Source organism: Rattus norvegicus, chromosome 20, assembly GCF_036323735.1.
Source record: "Rattus norvegicus strain BN/NHsdMcwi chromosome 20, GRCr8, whole genome shotgun sequence".
Lineage (NCBI taxonomy): Eukaryota > Metazoa > Chordata > Mammalia > Rodentia > Muridae > Rattus > Rattus norvegicus.
In genome coordinates, this window is record NC_086038.1 from 54,179,262 (window position 1) to 54,201,220 (window position 21,959).

Here is a 21,959-nt window from a genome sequence, read left to right on the forward strand (position 1 = left end):
AGATTTTATTGATAAACATAAAAGCTAAGTTTATTAAAATATTTTTATGATTTTTTTAACCAATATAAAGTTTCTTTTGAGGCTAGCCCTTCCTTAAATCAGTAAAAGTATATTGAAAACTATTTTCATTGTTTGTACAAGCTTGAAACTCTTTGTTCTCTTAGCAGAGTTTCTATCTGTCCATTTGCATGGGTAATTTCATTATAAAACGGATAAGTTTCTCCACAAAGCTCTGTTCATTGCCAGCATACAAAGTGAATGGGCACAAAGCTTGTTCCTGCCATATTTGGAGAGAATTTAAATTCAAATGAATTTCAATCTCAATGTAAATTTGAGGGGATAGTGAAAAGGCCTAAAATAAAATGTTTTGCATTCTAATTTCAAAACAATATTTAGAATACTGAAAAATGTCCTTAAATGAAATAAATTACCATGATAAACATATTTACCTCACCGAATTAATTGTCAGCAGAAAACTAAAGTTTGATCTTACTGTTCACTTTCTTGTTTGTGAGACGTGTTTAAAATTAACAATTCACAACATTCAACCACAATTATCAACCCTTAAAACAATGCAATATAGACAACCACTATACAGCTAGTAAAATATTCTAAGGCAGTGACATGAATTTCATTAAATTTAATTTAATTTCATTAAATTTTATTTCTCATTCTGTTTTTAAAGTCTCTAAGTAGTATATATCTACACAAAAGTAGCTCCCCAAAGTTTGAATATTTAATACTGTTATCTATTCAAGGTTTTAGAAAAGTAAAAGTTTGGATTTCACCATACTATTTAAACCTGTGGATTTTATTTCTTTGCTATAAACATCATTTGCACAAAACAAACAAAATTCTCTGTCAAAATTGTAAATTTCTTGGTGTTTACTGACACTCATGAGACTTTTCTGTAGAAAACTACTCTTTATCTAAAATTACTTAAATAAAATAACATGATATTCATATTATCTCTGTCTTTTGATGTAAAATTCAATACTCTGACACTTATTTTATAAATAAAGAGAAATTGCATGTGATTAGGCTGTTATTTTTCTGGATGTGTGAAAGAAGTGTTGATATTTGGCTCCAAATGTCTTTCACTCTCTTCACATAGTAATAATAATAATTATAATTATAATAATAATAATAATAATAATAATAATAATAATAACAATAATAACAATATTAAACTAATAAAACAAACCACAAAAGAACAGAAGGAACTTGGGATGTGCTCTAGAAAAGAATGTGTTGAAGTCAGCCTCAGAAGCTGCTGCTCTTACCAGTGCTGTCGTCATACACAACTGTGACAGTTTTCCACTTAAAAAACTGCACCAAATCCAAGATGGCGCGGCTCAGGGAAGAGAAGTCTGGGTAGAGACTGACGTAGAAGGAATCCTTGTTGTCTGACACCTGGTGCTTCCAGCGGGTCTGTATGTGGGGAACCCCCAGAGCATTGCAGATGGACTGCACAGCATTGGCTGATGAACTGTGTGAAGGACCGAAGATAGCAGCCACCCCAAGAGACAGCTGATCACAAGCTGAAGGGGAAAAAGAAGTCGGTCAATAGGGAGGGAAGGAGGCCATGCATTGCTACCAAATCTCATAAATGTCTTCTGGGTAAAGATTTTTTCTTTAGTAAAATCTACATTTCGTGATATTACTTCATTCCCTTTAATCCCTCTAAAAAATATTCCATGTTCTTGCTTGCTCTCAAATGCATGACCTCTTTTTCTTTAATTGTCTTTATCTTTGTACAGATTCCTGGATTCATAAATAAAACTTGCTTAGTCCATAAAATGTGACTTGTATGTAGGTTTACTAGGCTGACCATTTGAAATAGGATAATTGGTTGCTGTGCTCTTACGTGGGGAAAGCTCTTTGTTTCACATTCACCTTTCCTAAGTTGACTACAACTATTGCATTATTTACAAAACATTTTCAGGTGATTACAGGAAAGTTAATTCGGCCAATTTCCCTGGAGCAAAATTTCAAGTAATTCTGTAGACAATGCCAAGGGAGTGGGGGAAAGGAACAAAGAATTAAAGGATTTTTTTCAGCATAGAATATGTGATCCCTGAATACCTAAGCATAGACACATTTAAAGTTAGATAAAATTTAGTTGTGAAAAATCACTTGATTTATTTCTTTTAAGACTTCAGTATGATGCAAGTAAATTGGTTCTGAAGATACTGATTGCTGGAGCTGAAGGGATTTGCAATCACATAGGAAGAACAACCATATCAACCAACTAGACCACTGAGAGTTCCCAGGGATTAAACCACCAACCAACCTAAGAGTACCCTTGGATGGAACCCTGCCTCCGCTGCATATGTAGCAGAGGACGGCCTTATCTGGAATCAATGGGAGGGGAGCCCCTTGGTCCTTTGGAGGAGAGAGTGGGTGGGTCTGTGAGGAGAACACCTCACAGAAGAAGGGGGGAGGTGGGATAGAATAGAGGGTATTTGGAGGATAACCTAGGAAGAGAATAACATTTAAAATGTAAATAAATAAAATAACCAAAAAAATTATAAAGTCAATTCTGAAATCTTACTCAAAATGAAGTTTTACTTCATATATTTTGAAACTGATGGCTTGCCTGAAAAAAACAAAGTCCCAAAAAAGATGAAAATACCTGGATTAATCCTGTGTTTTTAAATAACACTGATGTTTTTTATTTATTTATTTGTTTGTTTGTCCAAAGGTTTTCCTGTGCTAACCAGGCTGGCCTAATCTTAATTTCAGAGTTATATAGGTTAATAGACTTGCAACACCTGCTTAGCTAAGCAGGAGTCACTAAATATGCTGTATGAATCAATTAATAATTCAATTCCAAGATATCAAAGTATTCATTTATGGACCAAAGTATTTGTATGTTTTCTGGGATGAATGTTTGATATTGAATAACCAATTGATATGCTCTTCCCTGGGGAAGACTGTTTCTCCCAGTGTCAGCTTATATTAGTTGACTATGGTTAGGTAATTTTCTAGGGTTGAGACCTCATAAACTTATGATTAATATTTTCAGTGAATATAGCTTGTATAGAATATATAAGAAAAAATATCAGAAAATTTGTAATTTAACATCTTGCCATATAAAATGATTAAAATTATTTTTAAATGTCTCAGTTGTTAACTATTTTAAAGTCAAACTTTACAACAAGATGATGGACATTTGTAGAGACCCTATAAGATTCAAAATATACTTTGGATTTCTCTTCCTTTACTTGTTTCTACATGTCCTAAGCAGTAACAGCTCACTAAATAAGATATAAATGAGAGCATTTCCCATTTTACTTGTTGCAAAGATAGTTGCTTATTTGAGTTTTCCTAGCTCTAGGCTACATTCCTAATAGGCTTTAATAGATGCTTAATCTGGAAAATGCCTTATAAACCAGGTACCTTATTGCCTAAGGATTGTGCTAGGACATCTGACAATAGTATTCTGTTTTTGTCAGGAAAATTTGAACTATATTTTTACACTGAGCCTTTGAAATCATGATTAAGAAGTCTACTAATATTTTATCTGTATTTTCCTCACACCTTATGTTTCAATCTAAATGTTTTCATTAGCAGCAGAGTTCCTCCTTCCTTAATGGAAATATCATGAGCTATATGACTAATCAAATGCGCTTGTCTTGCATTTAATGACTTACTTTGCATTTGTTATGACAAACAGAACATTCTACAGTCAACTCTAACCTTTTCCCTCCAGTCTTGTAAACATTTTATCACCATGACATGGATCTGAAATGTGGAAACTAATTTGTATTCTCAAAAATATGGATTCAAAGGGCAAGCAAAATATGACTTTGAGAAACACAGATTAGAGTCTGGGGAAAACAAAGTCTTCCATCTTGAGAAGCATTGTACCTTAATAACAACTGTCATTAATATTAATAACCTTGGAATACAACTTCATCAAAGGAGATCTACAAATATGTGTTTCTATGTCAGGTAACTATTAAAACAATATTAGAATCACATAAAGGTAAATACTGTTTTAAAGAATATGATGATATGAAATGTTGTGTTAGTCTACTAATTTTTCTTTTATTGGATATTTTCTTTATTTACATTTCAAATGTTATTCCCCCTTTCATGGTTTCCCCTCCAGGAAGACCTCATCCCATCCCACCAACCCCTGCCTCAATGAGGGTGTTCCCACACAGAGTAACCTACTCATTCCCCACTCCCTGCCCTGGCACTCCTCTACACGGGGGCATCAACAAATGGTCTCTCCGCCCATTGATGTTCTGCATCAATGCATATGCAGCTGGGACCATGGATCATTCCAAGTGTACTCTTTGGTTGGTGGTTTAGTGCCAGTGAGCTCTGGGGTGTTTGGTTGGCTGATACTGTTGTTCTTCCTATTGGGGTTGCAAATCCCATAAGCTACCTGAGTCCTTTCTCTAAATCCACCATCTGGGACACAATTCTCAGTGCTATGGTTGGCTGCAAGCATCTGCCTCTGTATTTGAAAGGCTCTGGCAGAGCCTCTCAGGAGACATCTATATCAGTCCCCATCAGCATGCACCTGTTCGGAAAACCAAGAGTGAATGGGTTTGGTGACTGCATGTGGGATAGATCCCCATGTGTGTAACAGTCTCTGGATGGCCTTTCCTTCAGTCTCTGCTCCACACTTGTCTCCAGAATTTCTCTGCAAGTATTCTGTTCCCTCTTTTTAGAAGGATTGAAGAATCCACAGTTTTGTTTTCTTGTTTAGTTTCTTGTGGTCTATGAATGGTATCTTGGGAATTCCAAGCTTTTGGGCTAATATCCACTTAGGAGTGAATGCATACCATGTGTGTCTTTGTGACTGGATTACCTCGCTCAGCATGATATTTTGTAGTTCCATCCATTTGCCTAAGAATACTGAAGACACTGTTTTTGATAGCTGTGTAGTACTCCATTCTGTAAATTTATCACATTTTCTGTATCCGTTCCTCTGTTGAAGGACATCAGGGTTCTTTCCAGCTTCTGGCTATTATAAATAATGCTGCTATGAAAATAGTGGGGCATGTGTCCTTGTTATACACTGGAGGATCTTTTGGGTATGTGCCTAGCAGTGGCATAGCAGGGTCCTATGGTAGCACTCTGTCCTATTTTCTGAGGAACTGCCAGACTGATTTCAAAAGTGTTGTATCAGTTTGCTTTCTCACAAACAATGGAGAAGTGTTCCTCTTTCTTCACATCCTCAGGAACTTCTACTCTCAACTGAGTTTTGTATCTAAGCCATTCTGATTGATGTAAGGTAGAATCTCAGGATTGTTTTGATTTGCATTTTCCAGATGACTATGGATGCTGGACATTTCTTTAGGTGCTTCTTGGCCATTTGATATTCCTCAGCTGAGAATTCTTTGTTTAGGTCTTTACCCCATTTTTAATAGGGTAATCTGATTCTCTGGAGTCTAAGTTCTTGAGTTCTTTGTATATATTGGATATTAGTTCTATCAGATGAAGGATTGATAAAGATCTTGTCCCAATCTGTTGGTTGCCATTTTGTCCTAAAGACAGTCTCCTTCACCTCACAAAAACTTTGTAATTTTATGAAGTCCCATTTGTCAATTCTTGATCTTAGAGCATAAGACATTGATGTTCTGTTCAGGAAACATTCCCCAGTGCCTATGTGTTAGATGTACTTCCCACTTTCTCTTCTAGTTGTTTTAGTGTATCTGGTTTTATGTGGAAGTCCTTGATCCACTTAGACTTCAGTTTGTACAAGGAGATAAGAATGTATCAATTTGCGTTCTTTTACAAGTTGACCAATATTGAACCAGCACCATTTGTTGAGAAAGCTATCTTTTTTCCACTGGATGGTTTTTAACAACTTTGTCAAAGATCAAGTGACCATAGGTGTGGGGATCTTCAATTCTATCCCACTGATCTAGATGCCTGCCCATGTACAATATCGTACACTTTTAATCATGTTAGCTCTGTAATACAGCTTGAGGTGAAGAATGGTGCTCCCCTAGAAGTTCTTATATTGTTGGGGATACTTTTTGCTATCCTGGGATTTTTGTTATTCCAAAGGAATATGTAAATTCTTCTTTATAAATCTATGTAGAATTGAGTTCTAATTTTTATGGGGATTGCATTGAATCTGTAGATTGCTTTTGGCAAGATGGCCATTTTTACTATATTAATCCTGCCAATACATGAACATAGGAGGTCTTTCCATTTCCTGAGATCTTTGATTTTGTTCATCAGAGACTTGATGATTTTGTCATGAAGATATTTTACTTGCTTTTTTAGAGTCACACCATGGTATTTTATACAATTTGTGACTATTGTGAAGGCTGCCATTTCCCTAACTTTCTTTCTCAGCATGTTTATCTTTTGAGAAGAGGAAGGCTCCTAATTGTTTGAGTTAATTTTATATCCAGCCACTTTGCTGAAGTTCTTTATCAACTGTAGGAGTTCTCTGGAAAAATTTTGTGGTCACTTAAGTATACTATCGTATCATCTTTAAATAGTGATATTTTGATCTTGGACTTGGTTTGAGAGAATTTTATTATTTTGGAAATTGGTCTGAAGTTCTCTTTCTTTGTTCTTTGTGTGGTTTAGGTATAAGTGTAATTATGCCTTCAAACAAGGAATTGGGTAGTGTTCCTTCTGCTTCTACTTTGTGGAGTAGTTTGGACAGTATTGGTATTAGGACTTCTTTGAAGGTCTGATAGAATTCTGCACTAAACCCATCTGTTCCTGGTATTTTGTTTTTGTTTGTTTGGGAAATTTTAATAACTACTTTTATTTCTTTAGAAGTTACAGGAGTGTTTTGATGGTTTATCTGCTTCTGATTTAACTTTGGTACCTGGTATCTGTTTAGAAAATTATCCATTTCAACCAGATTTTCCAGTTTTGTTGAATATAGACTTTTGTAGGAGGATCTGATAAATTTTTGCATTTTCTCAGGTTCTGTTGTTATGTTTCCCATTTCATTTCTGATTTTCTTAATTGGGATATATTCTCTGTGCCCTCTGGTTAGTCTTGTTATGGGTTTACGTATATTCCTGATTTCACAAAGAACCAGCTCCTGGTTTTGTTGATTCTTTGTATAGTTCCTTTTGGTTCTACTTGGTTGACTTCAGCCCTGAGTTCGATTATTTTCTGAACTCTCCTCTTCTTTGGTGTATTTGCTTCTTTTTGTTCTAGAGCTTTTAGGTATGCTGTCAAGCTCTCTCTAGTTTCTTTTTGAGGCACTCAGAGCTATGAGTTTTCCTCTTAGCACTGCTTTCATTGTGTGCCATAAGTTCAGGTATGATGTGACTTCATTGCGTTAAATTCTAAAAAGTCTTTAATTTCTTTATTTATTCCTTGACCAAGTTATCATTGGGTAGAGTGTTGTTCAACTTCCATGTGTATGTGGGCTTTCTGTAGTTTTGTTGTTAGTGAAGACCAGCCTTAGTCTGTGGTGATCTGATAGGATATAATCTTATTTCAATCTTCTTGTATCTATTGAGGCCTGTTTTGTGACCAATTATGTAGTCACTTTTAGACAATGTTATCATAAGGTGCTGAGAAGAAGGTATATTCTTGTGTTTTAAGATGAAATGTTTTATAAATATCTGTTATATCATTTGGTTCATAACTTCTCTTAGTTTCTCTGTGTCTTTGTTTAGTTACTATTTCCATAATCTATCCATTGATAGAGTAGGATGTTGAAGTCACCTACTTTTACTGTGTGAGATGTAATGTGTGCTTTGAGCTTTAATAAGGTTTCTTTTATGGATGTGTGTACCCTTGCATTTGGAGGATAAATTCTCAGAATTTAGAGTTTGTTATTGTAAATTTTTCCTTTGATGAGTATAAAGTGTCCTTCCTTATCTTTTTGATATCTTTTGGCTGAAAGTTGATTTTATTCAATATTAAATGGCTACTCCAGCATGTTTCTTAGGACCATTTGCTTAAAAAATTGTTTTCAGGCCTTTTACTCTGAGGTATTTTCTGTCTTGGTCACTGAGGTGAGTTTCCTGTATGCAGCAAATGCTGGGACCTGCTTACATATTTAGTCTATGTCTTTTTATTGGGCAAAATTCCATTGATGTTAAGAGATACTAAGGAAAAGTGACTCTTGTTTTCTGTTATTATTGTTGTTAGAGGTGGAATTGTGTTTGTGTAGCTATCTTCTTTTTGGCTTATTGAAAGAAGATTACTTTCTTGCTTTTTCTAGGGTGTAGTTTTCCTCCTGGTATTGGAGTTTTCCATCTTTTATTGTTTGTAGGGATGCATTTCTGGAAAGATATTTTTAATTTTTGTTTGTCATGGAATATCTTGGTTTCTCCATCTATATTAATTGAGAGTTATGCTGGGTATATAGTAGGATGGTCTGGCATTTGTGTTCTCTTAGGATGTGCATGACATCTGCCAAGGATCTTTCGGTTTTCGTAGTCTCTGGTGAGAATTCTGGTGTAATTCTGATAGGTATGACTTCATATGTTACTTGATCTTTTTCTCTTACTACTTTTAATATTCTTTCTTTGTTTTGTTCATTTGTGTTTTAACTATTATGTAACAGGAGGAATTTATTTTCTGGTCCAATCTATTTCGAATTCTGTAGGCTTCTTGTATGTTTATAGGCATCTCTTTTTTCTTTAGGTTAGGGAAATTTTCTTCTTTAATTTTGTTGAAGATATATAATGGCCCTTTAATTTCAAATCTTCACTCTCTTCTATACATATTATGCTTTGGGTTGATCTTCTCATTGGTCCTGGATTTCCTAGATTTCTTTCTTTCTTTCTTTCTTTTTTTTTGCATTTTCTTTGAATGTTTTGTTATTGTTTTCTATGGTATCTCTGCACCTGAGATTCCCTCTTCTATCTCTTCTATTCTGTGGTGTTGATTGCATCTGTGACTTCTGATCTCCTTCCTAGGTTTTTATCTCCAAGGTTTTCTCCGTTTGTGATTTTTTTATTTTTTGTATTTCCACTTTTAGATCCTGGATGGTTTTGTTCTATTCCTTCACCTGCTTGGTTGTATTTCCCTGAAATTCTTTAAGGGATCTTTGTGTTTCCTTTTTAAGGGCTTCTACCTGTTTACCTGTGTTGTCCTCTTAAAGACCACTTTAAGGGAGCTATTTATGTCCTCTGATGTCCTGTATCCTCATCATAGTCACTATTGATACTTCTGTTTGCATAATACATGCCTGGGGAATGATGATTCTTCTTTTGATTACTTAATTTATTTATGTAATGTGCACTGGGGTTTTTTGAGTGCTATGTCTGTGACCATGTGTACGCAGTGTCTTTACAAGCCAGAGGAGTGATTCACATTGTTCTGAAACTAGAGTTACAAATAAGTATTCATTGCCATGCAGTGCTAAGTATTTAACCTGAGTCTACTCACTGGGCCAACAGCCAATTCTTTTACCATTTATTTTAGTTAATTGTTTAAAACTCTAATAACAATGAAAGCAGAACAATATGGGAAAACAATTCGTCTACCACAAATTTGATTTCACTTAAAATTGGATTTGTTTGAATAAAACCTAATGAAAATTTATAAAAATCAACATTTCCTTTAATAAAATGTATATAAATATTACAGACAATTTCCTTCGCATAAATTTCCTCAATAATTTATTGACAAAATAAAGGAATCATGAACTTTCTTAAGAACACCTAGAAATCTCAAATCTAGGAACCATAGTATATTTCTATTACCTTTCTTAGATGCTTCAAAACTGTCATAGAGATTGATCTTCTGAGTATCATAAGTTAAAGTGGTGTTGGGCAGCAAAGTCCTGTTTCTGTTGATGGTATTCACAGCAAATCTGAATGCAAGTTCTTCTGCTCCCATGGGGCCAGATTCCACATATTCAAATATACCACCTAGGAAAACAAGGGAACAATTACAGAGGTGTTCCAATAGAGCTTAAGTTTTTTTTTTTTTGCTTAAATGTTTTTAAAAATTATATATGTATAAAAAAGAGACATGCAGATAGACAGAAAGAGAAAGGGGGATCTGTTTCATAATGGGATCTGTAATTTACTTTTTCTATAAAATTTTAGTTATAAGAAACTATAACAAACACTTTGGAATTCTGCCCTAATTTACTTTTGTATAAGGGTACGTGTTCCTTTATATCTTATGAATGCTTATTTTAAGACAGAACACAGAATACAAAATTATCTGCTCATTTTTATATACTAACACAGAATTGTCATTCCTGAATAATGCCAAACTGAAATCTTAATATTCAGAAGTCTGAATTACATTTAAGTAAGATGTCACAAATCTTTAACTGAATGTATTATATTTATAATGGAAATATATCCAGAGTGATACTGGTATTTACATCTTGCCATAGTCAACAGATAAAAAATTAGACTAAAGTTCACTTTCCAGGGGATAATTCATGATAGATACTATAAACCTAGATGACTTTCTGTGACTAGAGAGGTCACAGTCCCCAAAGGTGAGCCTAGTATTGCTTATCTATATAATATGATATAATATTTAACTATATTATATATAGTTATGCTCATATACAAAGATAACTGTAACTCTCACTCCTCAAAAACAAAACAAAACCAAAAAGAAAACAAAGCAGAACAAAAAACCCAAACAAACAAAACAAAACAAAACAAAACAAAAAATAAAAACAAAAATAAAAAGCAAAACCTCTTGTAGCAGACAGAGGCTACTACAGAGCTCTATATGTAGGCACAGTACAGAGAGTAACTGACTATGGGCTATATTACCCAGTTAGTATATCTACAATACAACAAATACAACACCCACACCTAATCCCGGGAACACTGCAGAAGAAGATGTAGGAAGATTGACAGGGGCAGAGGAGCAGAATGCTCAATACCAAATAGTATCTACTAGACTAGGCAGGGATCTTGGACCCATGACATCGTAACAACATGATGGACTAAATCAGACATGCATAGTGACAATATCAGTTGACATGACAATTTCATTGGTGAAATTTTATAAGACCTCTTTCCTAGATGAATAATTACAGGTAGTCCATAGCTGCTGATGGAGGGAAAGACAGTTTTCTCTAGGATTAAGATCCTGAAAAAGGCTATCCAATTCAAAGCATACTCACATATGGACTTGTTAAAAATATATTAAATATTTACATAAATAAAAATGTGTACCAACATATCGAAAATGTAAATTTTTGCATTTTTCTTATAAAAATTTAAACAAAATACAATTGTCTTTTAATGTTGTTGTACATTCCTTTTCAGGAGAAACAACAGTCATGAGTGCTTCAGCTTCAAGACAAAGCCTTTCTATCATCTGTCTTAATGCACTGTAAGTTATTCAGTATGTGTTAAAAATTTAGCCCCTTAATCTGTTATTCTGCCTTAGCAGCTCCCCCAACCCTAAGCCCACTTCTTCATCCTTGTTCCTGCCTTTCTTTTCTCTGGTCTCATTTTATGTAATTAGATGTCTGATCTTTATAGAATCTTTTCCTTTTTGTTGGCTTGGTGAATGGAATAAAATGGGACGGATCTACACTTGAACTCTTTCCAAATTTTGTCACTGAGAAACAAGTGCTTTAAACATGAAGGATATTTCTTTCTCCCTTTTAAATCTACATGATGTACTTTCAGCAAAATCATACACAAATCAAGCTTCCATGAATGAATCAGTTCATAGTTGACTACTTGTATCTTACCAACTGGAAACATGGAGCAGTTTATTAATTCCAAAATAAGATAAAAAAGTTGGATTTTTTGTGTGAAATACTGAAATAATCAATATTTTATGACAGGGACTTCAAACTCTTTTATCCTTACTCCTCATTACAAATAATTCAGATAAAACATTACTCTCATATATTATCACTGTCTTAAATATTTAAAGAAATCTTTTAAAATATTTGGAATAAGTCATTCTCTACCTTAATTAAATTAAATGAATAATTAATTTTATAGACTTAACCTTGGATTCTAATATTTATCTATTAAAAAACAAAGCATACATTCCAAATATCTTCTTGAAAAGGCACCCAACATTATTAACTGTAGAGAATAACAAGAATAACTCCCACTCTAACGCCTTCAGGTTTTAATAGGAAGGACCCTCCCCCAAAATATTTTATTAAAACATCAAAGAAAATTTGAATTGATAGTTCAAATCTAGGACTGTATGTGCAGAATGAGATAGCATTTGATTTACTTAAACATTGATAAAGTTAACTTGCAACACACTAATGTCATAATTGAAAAATAATCACTATATAGGCGTTATAAAAGTACTTGAAGAGTGTGCTTGTTGATTTCAGAAAATTAGAAAAGAGAAGAGAAATAGTTGTATTTTCTTAAGGCTGAGCCACACATGGACAGTATTATATTTGCAAATAAATTTCATTATGGTCACACAATGATAATAGTAGATGTAACCGTCACATTAATGTCTATCTTACTTCATTATATGAGATACTTAAATATTTCAGTCCATCTTGCATGAAATTTCAAAATTGTAGAAATGTATCACAAACATTCATTCACCAAACAAATACTAAATGGAGGTTGGTTTTGATTCTATATCTGATGAAATTTTTTGAAATTTCAATCCTAACTCATTCCCTGATTTTTTTTTCATGGAACGGTGAAAGCAGAAGTGTCTAAAAGAACAATCTAGAATGTCAACAACTGTTTCTTCTTTAGATACTCTTAGTATAACCACACATGTACTTGTTAGGTAATATAACCATCACAAAGCCATGTTAGTTGGAACACAGAATACAACAACAACAAAGCAAAGAGGTACCAGATATACTTGGTTCCACATTTACTTGTACCTTTGCAACCATAAGTATGGGCTGCACGGATTTGTTCCACTAGAAAGTAGGGATTTTTTTTCTTAAGTCAATTCATGACTACTCTTTTGATTTTAGAAGATGGACAAACAAGACGGAGTCTGCAGGTATCTAGAATGTTGAAGGCACAGAGATGATGCAGTGAGACTGTTAGCCTTGGCAATTCTCTGTGTGAAGGGTCTTATTCAGATGTCTTAAGAGAGCTGAATGAGTGCACTTGTAAGAATGACTAATACAGATAATCAGGGATAGTTGTAGCATAGGACAAATGATGGACACACAAACAGCCTTTTTCATTCGGGTCATGGTAGGAATAAAGAGCAGAATTTATGCTACGAATTGAGAGAAGACACAGTAATGAAGGAAATTCCACAAACATGTGTTACTGTTTGGCAACTGTAAAACAGATCTATTACCCAGTAGCTAAACTAAAGTAGAAACAAAAAAGAAAATTCTGTATTTTGTCAATAGCCTTATCTGTTTGATAGAGAATGCCATTATGAATAATGTTCTTCGCTGGATCTCATGACATTTCAGTACACAGGAGACAAAAACAGAGTTTTCTGGTGTTGGTGTTTTGTTTTTTGTTTGCCTTTTGTCTTTTGTTTTGTTTTGTGAATTTGAGGCTAACTTGATCTATAGAGTTCCAGGTGGGGCTACACAAAAAGTCTACATCAATAACAACAGTGAGGGTTACATAATGAGACCCTTTCAATAATAGGAAATAATAATTCTAAATATAAAGAAATTTCCTTACTTGAGCACTAAGGTTTGGGGATCTTATTATTATAAAGAAGAAAGAGTCATTCTTCTTCCTTGTATTCATTTCTTTGAATCATTTTATTTTTAAATAAAATTGATAGGCATCAGGTAACTGCAGAGAGGCCACAGCAATCTTAAACACATGAATAACTACAGAAAAGGTAAATATGTTGCATATTTTCAATTAATTTTAACTAAATAGCACTTGTCTTCACGTCTTAGGGAGTGTGTAATGTAGACTTTCACATATGTGAAGTCACCACCCTGCAGAATTTTTAAAACAAATAAAAATAAAATTTTCATGTTCCAGCAGCACTAGAAGAGAGGTAAAATAAATATTTCAGCACAGTCATTCATATATATATATATATATATATATATATATATAATTAAGACTAAGATCATAATGATAGCATATGACAAAGGATTGATAAAGAAAACAAGCTTCCTTTGTCTAAAGAAAAAAACAAAAAGAACTCAGAAGACAGTCAAAGACACATATTAAAATGGGAGGAAGCTAGTATAGTCAGTGGACTATGAAAGATGGAGAACTAATACACGAAGCTACCATCTAGAAAGCTGGAATATAATGAACCAAACAAAGAAAATTGGAATATCAAAGCTAGACAACCAAGAAAGTAAGAAGAAATAAACATAACACCTTGAATACAAATAAAGGAAATGGAAAAGAAATTATCAAGAACTATAAAGTTGATTGGAAAGAAAAAAAAGGAAAGATTAATGAAGTGTCTAAAATTTTTAAGAGTCTGATCATAAAGAAGAAAAATCTGTAATAATATGAAATGTCAACGAGAAATGCAAATTCAATGTGAAATCTTTGGTTGGTTTTGAGATGTCTACTCAAGTCCTTTCTTCATTATCAACCAGGTTATTTGGCTTTTTTCCAGTGAATTGTTTACCCATAAACAAAGATTTTCTCTGTATTTATGTATATTTTTCTCAACCTCTTTCGTGCACATTTAGTAGTCTTCAAAGACCACTTTCCATGAAGATTTTATTTTTCACATAGCTCTAAAAAAATGAGACTGAGGAAGTATTTTTGCAATTAGGTTGGAGAAATGCTAGAAATATGTTGTCTTGTATTTCACACTGTATTTTATATATTTACTATCAAGTTTCATAAAGACTCACATGATATTTTTCTTTAAATGCTTACTGGATTTCATTAATGAAGCCAATAAGCTGTGAAGTTATCTGAATTGGAAAAATATGTATTATTGCTTTAATCTCCTCACTCATTACTGGTTTGTTTAGAATTTTCTTTTTCTTCATAACTCGGGTTGCATATTTCTAGAAAATTAACCATTTGTATTAGCTATCCAATTTGCTAGTGATGTCCATTCATAGTAATCTCAAAGGGAGACAAGCAAATTGACAGAGGATATAGAGAAATCATCAAGTATATAATTATATGAAGATGTTCACCAAGAAACAAGAAATACAGATTAAAATCATACTGATCTACATTCTAACATCTATTTAAATGACTATTAGTAAAAGTAGATATAATGATGCTACAGTTCCAGACGAGAAGACTTGTAATTTCAATAAGTATTCATGGATGAAGTGCAGCAGTTCAGTCAGTAAAAGTGTTTACTCTTTAAACCAGGAGCACGCAGGTCAATCCCCAGACCCATGCATAAAAGCATCAACTAGAAAAAGTTGTCCTCTGGCTCAAACATGGAACAAACATACACACAGGGTCATGAATATACCACAGACATCCACAAAAAAATAAATAAAATAATATTTAAACATCACATTAAATATACAGTCAAATTGAAAGTGAAGCTATAATCTTGCTAAAACAAAGGCATTGGTTAAAATGATATTTATTTTAAAAAGATAAAAGAGGAAAAATGTGCCATATTTGGCAATATTAACACTAGTCATAGAGAGGATTCCATACGTATATGTACAGGTATGTATGGGTGTGTATCAGAGAAAAAAATAAGCTTTACACTCACAGAAAATGTTATAAATGTGGTAAAGCAAATTCTCTACATGTAGCCAATTGCACAAGCATCACCCTTCTAAAGAGCACCATATAGACAGTGAACAAAGACATGTGATCAACATCATAAGAGTCAGGACACTGACAGTTAAAATAAGGTTCAAGTAATTCCCTACCCAATGAAATATCCAGCGAAAAGGAAAAAGGGAAACATGAATATAAATGTCACTTTGAAAATCTTGTTTCAGAGTCTTCTAACAAAGAACATACAGCTTTGTGAGAGAGCAAATTTCTTTCTGGAATATGTAACCAGAGAAATGGAAGCACCATCAGACAAATGTGTACCTCGCTATTCAAAGAACTGTGAAATATGGCATACTTGCAGACTGTCAGGCAACACAAGAAAGATGATATAAACAAAACATTAAGTTAAAGAGGCCAGGCATGAAAGACTGGTGGTATATAATTTCATTTTTTTAATGTTTTAAAGAAGTGCTGGTGATAGAAGGAAATTGTGGTAGGGAGAACACATCAGACCTGTTTATTCTTCTGTAAGGTATGGATGTGATGAATGGCAGGAAATTGGTAGGATAAATAATCCTTTTTTGCCAAAGAAAGTAAAATCTGTAATATCGATTCTCTAAGGAAAAAACAGTTGTTTTATTCTAAAAGTATATTTCTGGGATACAAATTGCTATTAAGAAATTGTCTTTGTCAATATTCTCAATATTTTATTGCTGTGAAAAGGGACCATACACCTCTTTTAAGCAACGTAATATTTATTTAAATATTGAAAAATAATATTTATGTGTGCCATATGTCTTCTTTAAAATTGTCTATAACTAAGCTTATTCATTTTAAAATGAGATATCAGAACTCCATGTAATCTTTCATAAACATGTGGTTCATAATGAGAGAAATAACTATAGAGTTCACAAATCATAATTAGTATGGAAACTTTAGAGCAATACATATATACAACTGTATGATCGTGAAGCTGCTTCTTAGAAATCTATAATTGTGTTCATGATGGACTTACATTAGAACTCATTCAGTTTCAGATTTTGGGGACTCTATGGTCACTTATTTTCAAAGTCTTTACTCTCTATGGGATCCAAACAACTTTTATTGCCTTTCTGTGCTTGCATTTAGATTTCTCACATAGGAAAATACAATCTATTATAATCGTTCTCAAAACTTTTTTCCTTTGGTTTGTTTCTGTGAATTCAAAAACAGGACGCTATATTTTTACAGCCTCTATTTCAAATAACAAAATACCTGCAGTTGTGTTTTCCAGGCTTATATCAAAAGTTAATCAACCTCAACATTCTATCATAGCTTGGCAGAGGAAGACAGGAGACTCCTGGGAGAATGACATAGTTTCACTGCTCTGTTTCACAGACACAGAAGACTAAATGGTAAGAGGTTTCTGGCTTACATAGAACAAACAATGCTGAAACTTTTCCCATAAAACTCTGACTCACAAACATCATTGCCCAATACTAAAAAGAAAGACTTATTAATCAATTGCTGAAACCTTGCCAAGGCTTTTCTTCTGTAGATCAATATCATCTACTACAGATGATTGTCTGACTTATAAACCTATGATGAATGTGACAGCCAACAAAGCCTCTAAGGCCTGGGACTTTCAGGAGGTCTCATCTTAAAGTGGATACAGTCACTGCATTATAGACTTTTAATTTAATGTGATAGTCATTGTTCTGATTCACAAGTTACCCATTGCTCTCCTAAAATATGAATTAGTTTCCTTAGTGAATTGTTACACAAAACCTATTTTCCATGCACAATGGAATAGTTGTTAACTACCTTTAATTTTAAACAGTGTGCTGGTAAACTGTATGCATACATAGTTATTTGTTTTTGAGATTACAATAAAAATCATGATTTCACATTTTTCTCCTCTCCAAACTCTCCCGTATATAGCACCTTTCTTATTATTTTAACATATATCTATGTTAATATGCATTCCAAAATACCATAACATGTTTGGTCTATATAATGTTACTCATATGTGGGTTTCCAGGGTTAACCATTTGGTATGAGATAACCAGTTGGTGGGCTCTTACTGTAGAAAGACTATTTCTCTTGCTCTCAGAATACCTTTCATTGCCTGTAGGTCTTTAAATGGGAGTGAAGATTTCTAGACTTTCCTCAGTCATTTCAGCATGTCTGTTCTTTTTAATATTCACCTCATGCTGAATGTCATAGTGCTGAGACTTCATTGGTATAGTTTCTAAATATTTTAAATGTAAATGTCATTAGATAAGTAATTTTTATCGTCAAGAAAATGATTATAGTTAGATATAGAAAGAGATGATAGATAAATGATACATACATAGATGATATATACATAGATGATAGATACACAGATAGATAGATAGATAGATAGATAGATAGATAGATAGATGACAGATAAGAGAGAATATAAAAATATACTGTTCCTACAAATCCCTTCCTGAAAGCATTCAGGTATAACATGTAATAAAATCATAAGTAGGAAAGTGTTAACTATAATCTAGAGTATATGAGAATGTATTTTATTTAATTTTATAAAAAATTCAAACTTTCATCATAAAGGTCTAGAAGGAAGAAGGAAAAGATTGAGAACTAAACTGTCTATATTATTTTATTTTATAGTGAAATATTGGAAGGATCTTCTAAGTTATCATTAATTGACCTGCAAGTGTATATATGCTATATTTTTAAGTTCACTGCATGTGAAATGATTACACACAATCAAAAATTCTCTTCTCCTCTGAATAGTTCATTTGTCTTTTAACTGAATATTTCTTGCACTAATATGTCCAGTAAAGGCAAACTTGCTGTCATTCTGAAGCCATCCCCACTCACCTCTCTGGAGAACTCTGGTTTAACAAAAAAGAAAAAAGCTCTAATGGGGTGCTTTCCTATATCTTGAAGTCATTTGCCAACACAAGGCACACTTAGCCATGGCTTTTACCTGATAACAAAAAGAAATTTTATCTTCCAATTTTATTTTCTTCTTTAGATCTGAACTTTTGAATGCTTTGGTTCTCATTTAAGCTTTCTGAATCTTCAATTTCATATATGTTTTCCTCAAAACAATACACAGATAGATGGAGTATTTTAAATGTGTTCAAACAATCCAAATTATAATAATAGGGTTTCCCAGTTGCCTAATAGTACATAAAAATGTTTTCATAAAAGAATAAACTCTACAGAGGTATAAATCTAGTATAAAATTATATAAAAAGACCAATATTTTAACGCACTGGATTTTTGTTTTACATTTTATATGTGCTCCTGATTAGTATATTCTCATTAGAGCTGATGTAATTTCTTAATTGAGACTATTCAGATTTTTATATTCATAAACTATTGCTACCGTCTGTATAAAGTGAGAACATGACTACTCTAAGATATCATGGAAGAAAATGTTTTTATTGTAGATATAAAGGACAGAATAGCATGAAAGAGTCCAAAGCATGGGGGGAAAGTACTATAATAAACATGACCGGTAAAATGAGTCAGGTCTGCAGGGCAGAGTCTTGGAGGGACACCTAGAGAGAGGTGGCCAAGAGGGCACCAACTGAGAACATGCCCTACACTACCTTGTTTACCTTCAAAGTCCTAATTCAAGTTATTACAGCTGTATGGACTACTCTATTGCCTCTATTTCTGGAGTCGATTGAAATCTAAATCTTCTATGCCTAAACCAGTGATAGAATGTTTAGCAAGAGAATATTATAGACAAAGCCAGAGGTCATTTCTTCCTGAATACTCCAAGTCTCCCCTGTTGACACTCTAGCTGGTGCTAAGTTCTATTGTGTGGTGATTTGAATAAGAATGGCGCCTTAGGCTCACAGCTCTGAAATATTGGTGAGCAGGACCCTCTTGGAATGTGTCCTTGTTGGAGGAGAATATCACTCTATCTGCTGCCTGTGGATCCTGAGGTAGAACTTTTAGCTACTTTCTCAGTATCTTGTTTGCCTGAACAATGCTACACTCTCATCATGATAATGGATTAAGCGTCTGAAATGGAAAACCTGTCAAATTTCAATATTTTATTTCAAAAGAATTGCTTTGGCCATGGTGCCTGTTTACAGCAATAAAGCACTAAGATACATTACTCATGCTAACACTAGTAAGTTTCCACTATATCTTCAAGATCATTACTATAAATCTTTCAGATATTTGACTAAACCCAACTACACTCTTTCAAGTGTAGCAACGTGTCTTTCCTGAACTTCCCAAATTCCTGTCTCGCTATGGCTATTGTAACTTATTTCTGGAAACTATGGCCATTATTTCTCCAGGACATTTTTTAATTCACCATTCAATTAAATAAAATCTTTCCATTGTTGCCTAACTTTAAGCTATGACTTCTTCATAATTCATCCACAAATTCCTTCTTTGCCTGAGTCGCATAACAACATCAAACCACCTATCACTCTCCTTTTCTTACAACAGTTGCTGTATTAGCTAGGCAGGGTCTCACCCTTACAATCTCACTCTGTATTCCATAAGCTTATATCTTTTTACCCTGCTTGTTTCTTTTTTTCCTTTTCTTCCTTCTCCTCTCCTCCTTCTTCATTATAGACCTGCAGTATTCCATCAGAACAAAAGGAGAAAGCAAGATTATGAGGAGGAAGGAGGACAGCAGAGTAGAGTAAATTTGAAGTTAAAAGGGAGCTTGGAAATTACGGGAGCAATGTGCAGATTACAGAGAGAAAGCAAGACAAACAAAAACCCACAGAGAAAGCAGAAAGAGCAGGCTTATCATAGGGCACAACAGTTTTGTTCTGAACAACAGCAAGGCAGGACAGAGCTTTATTTTTTCCTACAGATTTGGGTTTAATTTATTTTTTAATAATAGGGTAGGGGACTTTTCATTTTTCTATGTAATAAATATTCTAGCTCATTTTTCATCCAGAATGAGTGAGTTCTTTCTGCACTGGCACTAGGGCTTTTGCTCCATATGCATATGTAACTATGGGTGTGTGTGTGTGTGTGTGTGTGTGTGTGTGTGTGTGTTTGTGTTTGTGTGTTCGCACACACTTATAGGAGATAAGTAGTTGGGCCTAACTAGAATGCACAAAGGTGTATGAATATGCATGCATGAGTTTGTATATGATTTTATGTGACTTTATGCATATCTGCTTGTGTAAAAGTTTTTCTTTCTGTGAGTGACTCTTTTCTCCAAAAAAAAAAAATTATTGCTCCAAACCTCCCTCCCATGTGACAAGTGAGAGGAGAGGCTTCTGGCAAGAGGGAAAAAAGACCTAGCAATTGATCCTTTACATAATCTTCTGTTGTTTTACAACATGGTGCTAAAAGTCAGAGCCTACAGTTTTGGCCTCAGAGGAACGGACAGACATGTACCAGGCTACAGCTGCAAAATAACTTAGAATCAATTATTATTTTACTAAATTATTATTTTACTAAAAGCAACCTTAATATCTTGCAAAACCAATGTTTGCCTTACTAACATTCTTTACCCTTGGCTACCTTCAAAAGAGAACAAGAACTGGGACAGCCCTGTGCTTAGTGCTTGGAGAACTAAATTTCATTTAAAGGGAAACAATAATAATAGTACTATTTACTTTTATTAAGTTTTACCCTATAGTTATTGGCTGCTTAGATCAGAATGTATTAGGCATGTGTAGAGTGAAGTTAGAGAACTCCACCAGATAAATATCTTCTTAGTAAAAGCCTTCTGGACATTATTGGTGCCTTAAGACTGTACTCTCCCATCTTCTCTAGATGCTTACACTGCTATACAAATTATTATAAAGGATAAGTTAATCAATTTCAACAAAGACAGAGAATTCCCTTCATAAGCAGCAGAAGACTGAAGAACAACCAAGGATTTTCCTGGTGATGAGTTAGAAAGTGACAGATTAAAGCAATACTTTCAATCATTCCCATTTGCATAAAGTCCTACAGCTCAGAAGAGTGACTTTTAGTGTTTTACAATTCAAAAATCAACTCCCATTCTCTGTTTCATGTATCATACCAGATGTTCTGATTACCATTCCCTGGTCATCATCTACGTGTGCATGTTTATATAATTACAAGAGAAAAGAGGTTAAAACATGTGCCTAAGCCAATATTGACAGAATGAACTGATAGAAAGTTTCATACTGGGGAATCAAGAGAGAGAGAGAGAGAGAGAGAGAGAGAGAGAGAGAGAGAGAGAGAGCAAGAGTAAATGTAATCCCTATAAATATACATAAGCAATAACTAAAGTTCTTTTCTAACCCAACTTTCAAATATGGATTTTTCCCAACAGACACATGAAAAGCAACATACATCCTTATCTGCCTGGTGCTAACTAGTTGAAAAGAGTCTAGGGGCACAGGAGGAATTTACACTTCATTTATAGGATGCCATAAATATGTATGTCACCTTTTTCAGAGGACAACAAATAACCCATAC

General features: G+C 33.8%; 1 protein-coding gene across 1 annotated transcript in view; it reads right to left on the minus strand.

The window, feature by feature from the left end:
- Nucleotides 1–21,959, minus strand: part of Grik2 (glutamate ionotropic receptor kainate type subunit 2) — a 697,720-nt gene that overhangs the window by 461,698 nt on the left and 214,063 nt on the right. Inside the window, 2 exon segments of the mRNA NM_019309.2 lie at nucleotides 1,284–1,541; nucleotides 9,663–9,830. Coding sequence (NP_062182.1) covers nucleotides 1,284–1,541; nucleotides 9,663–9,830 — 426 coding nt within the window.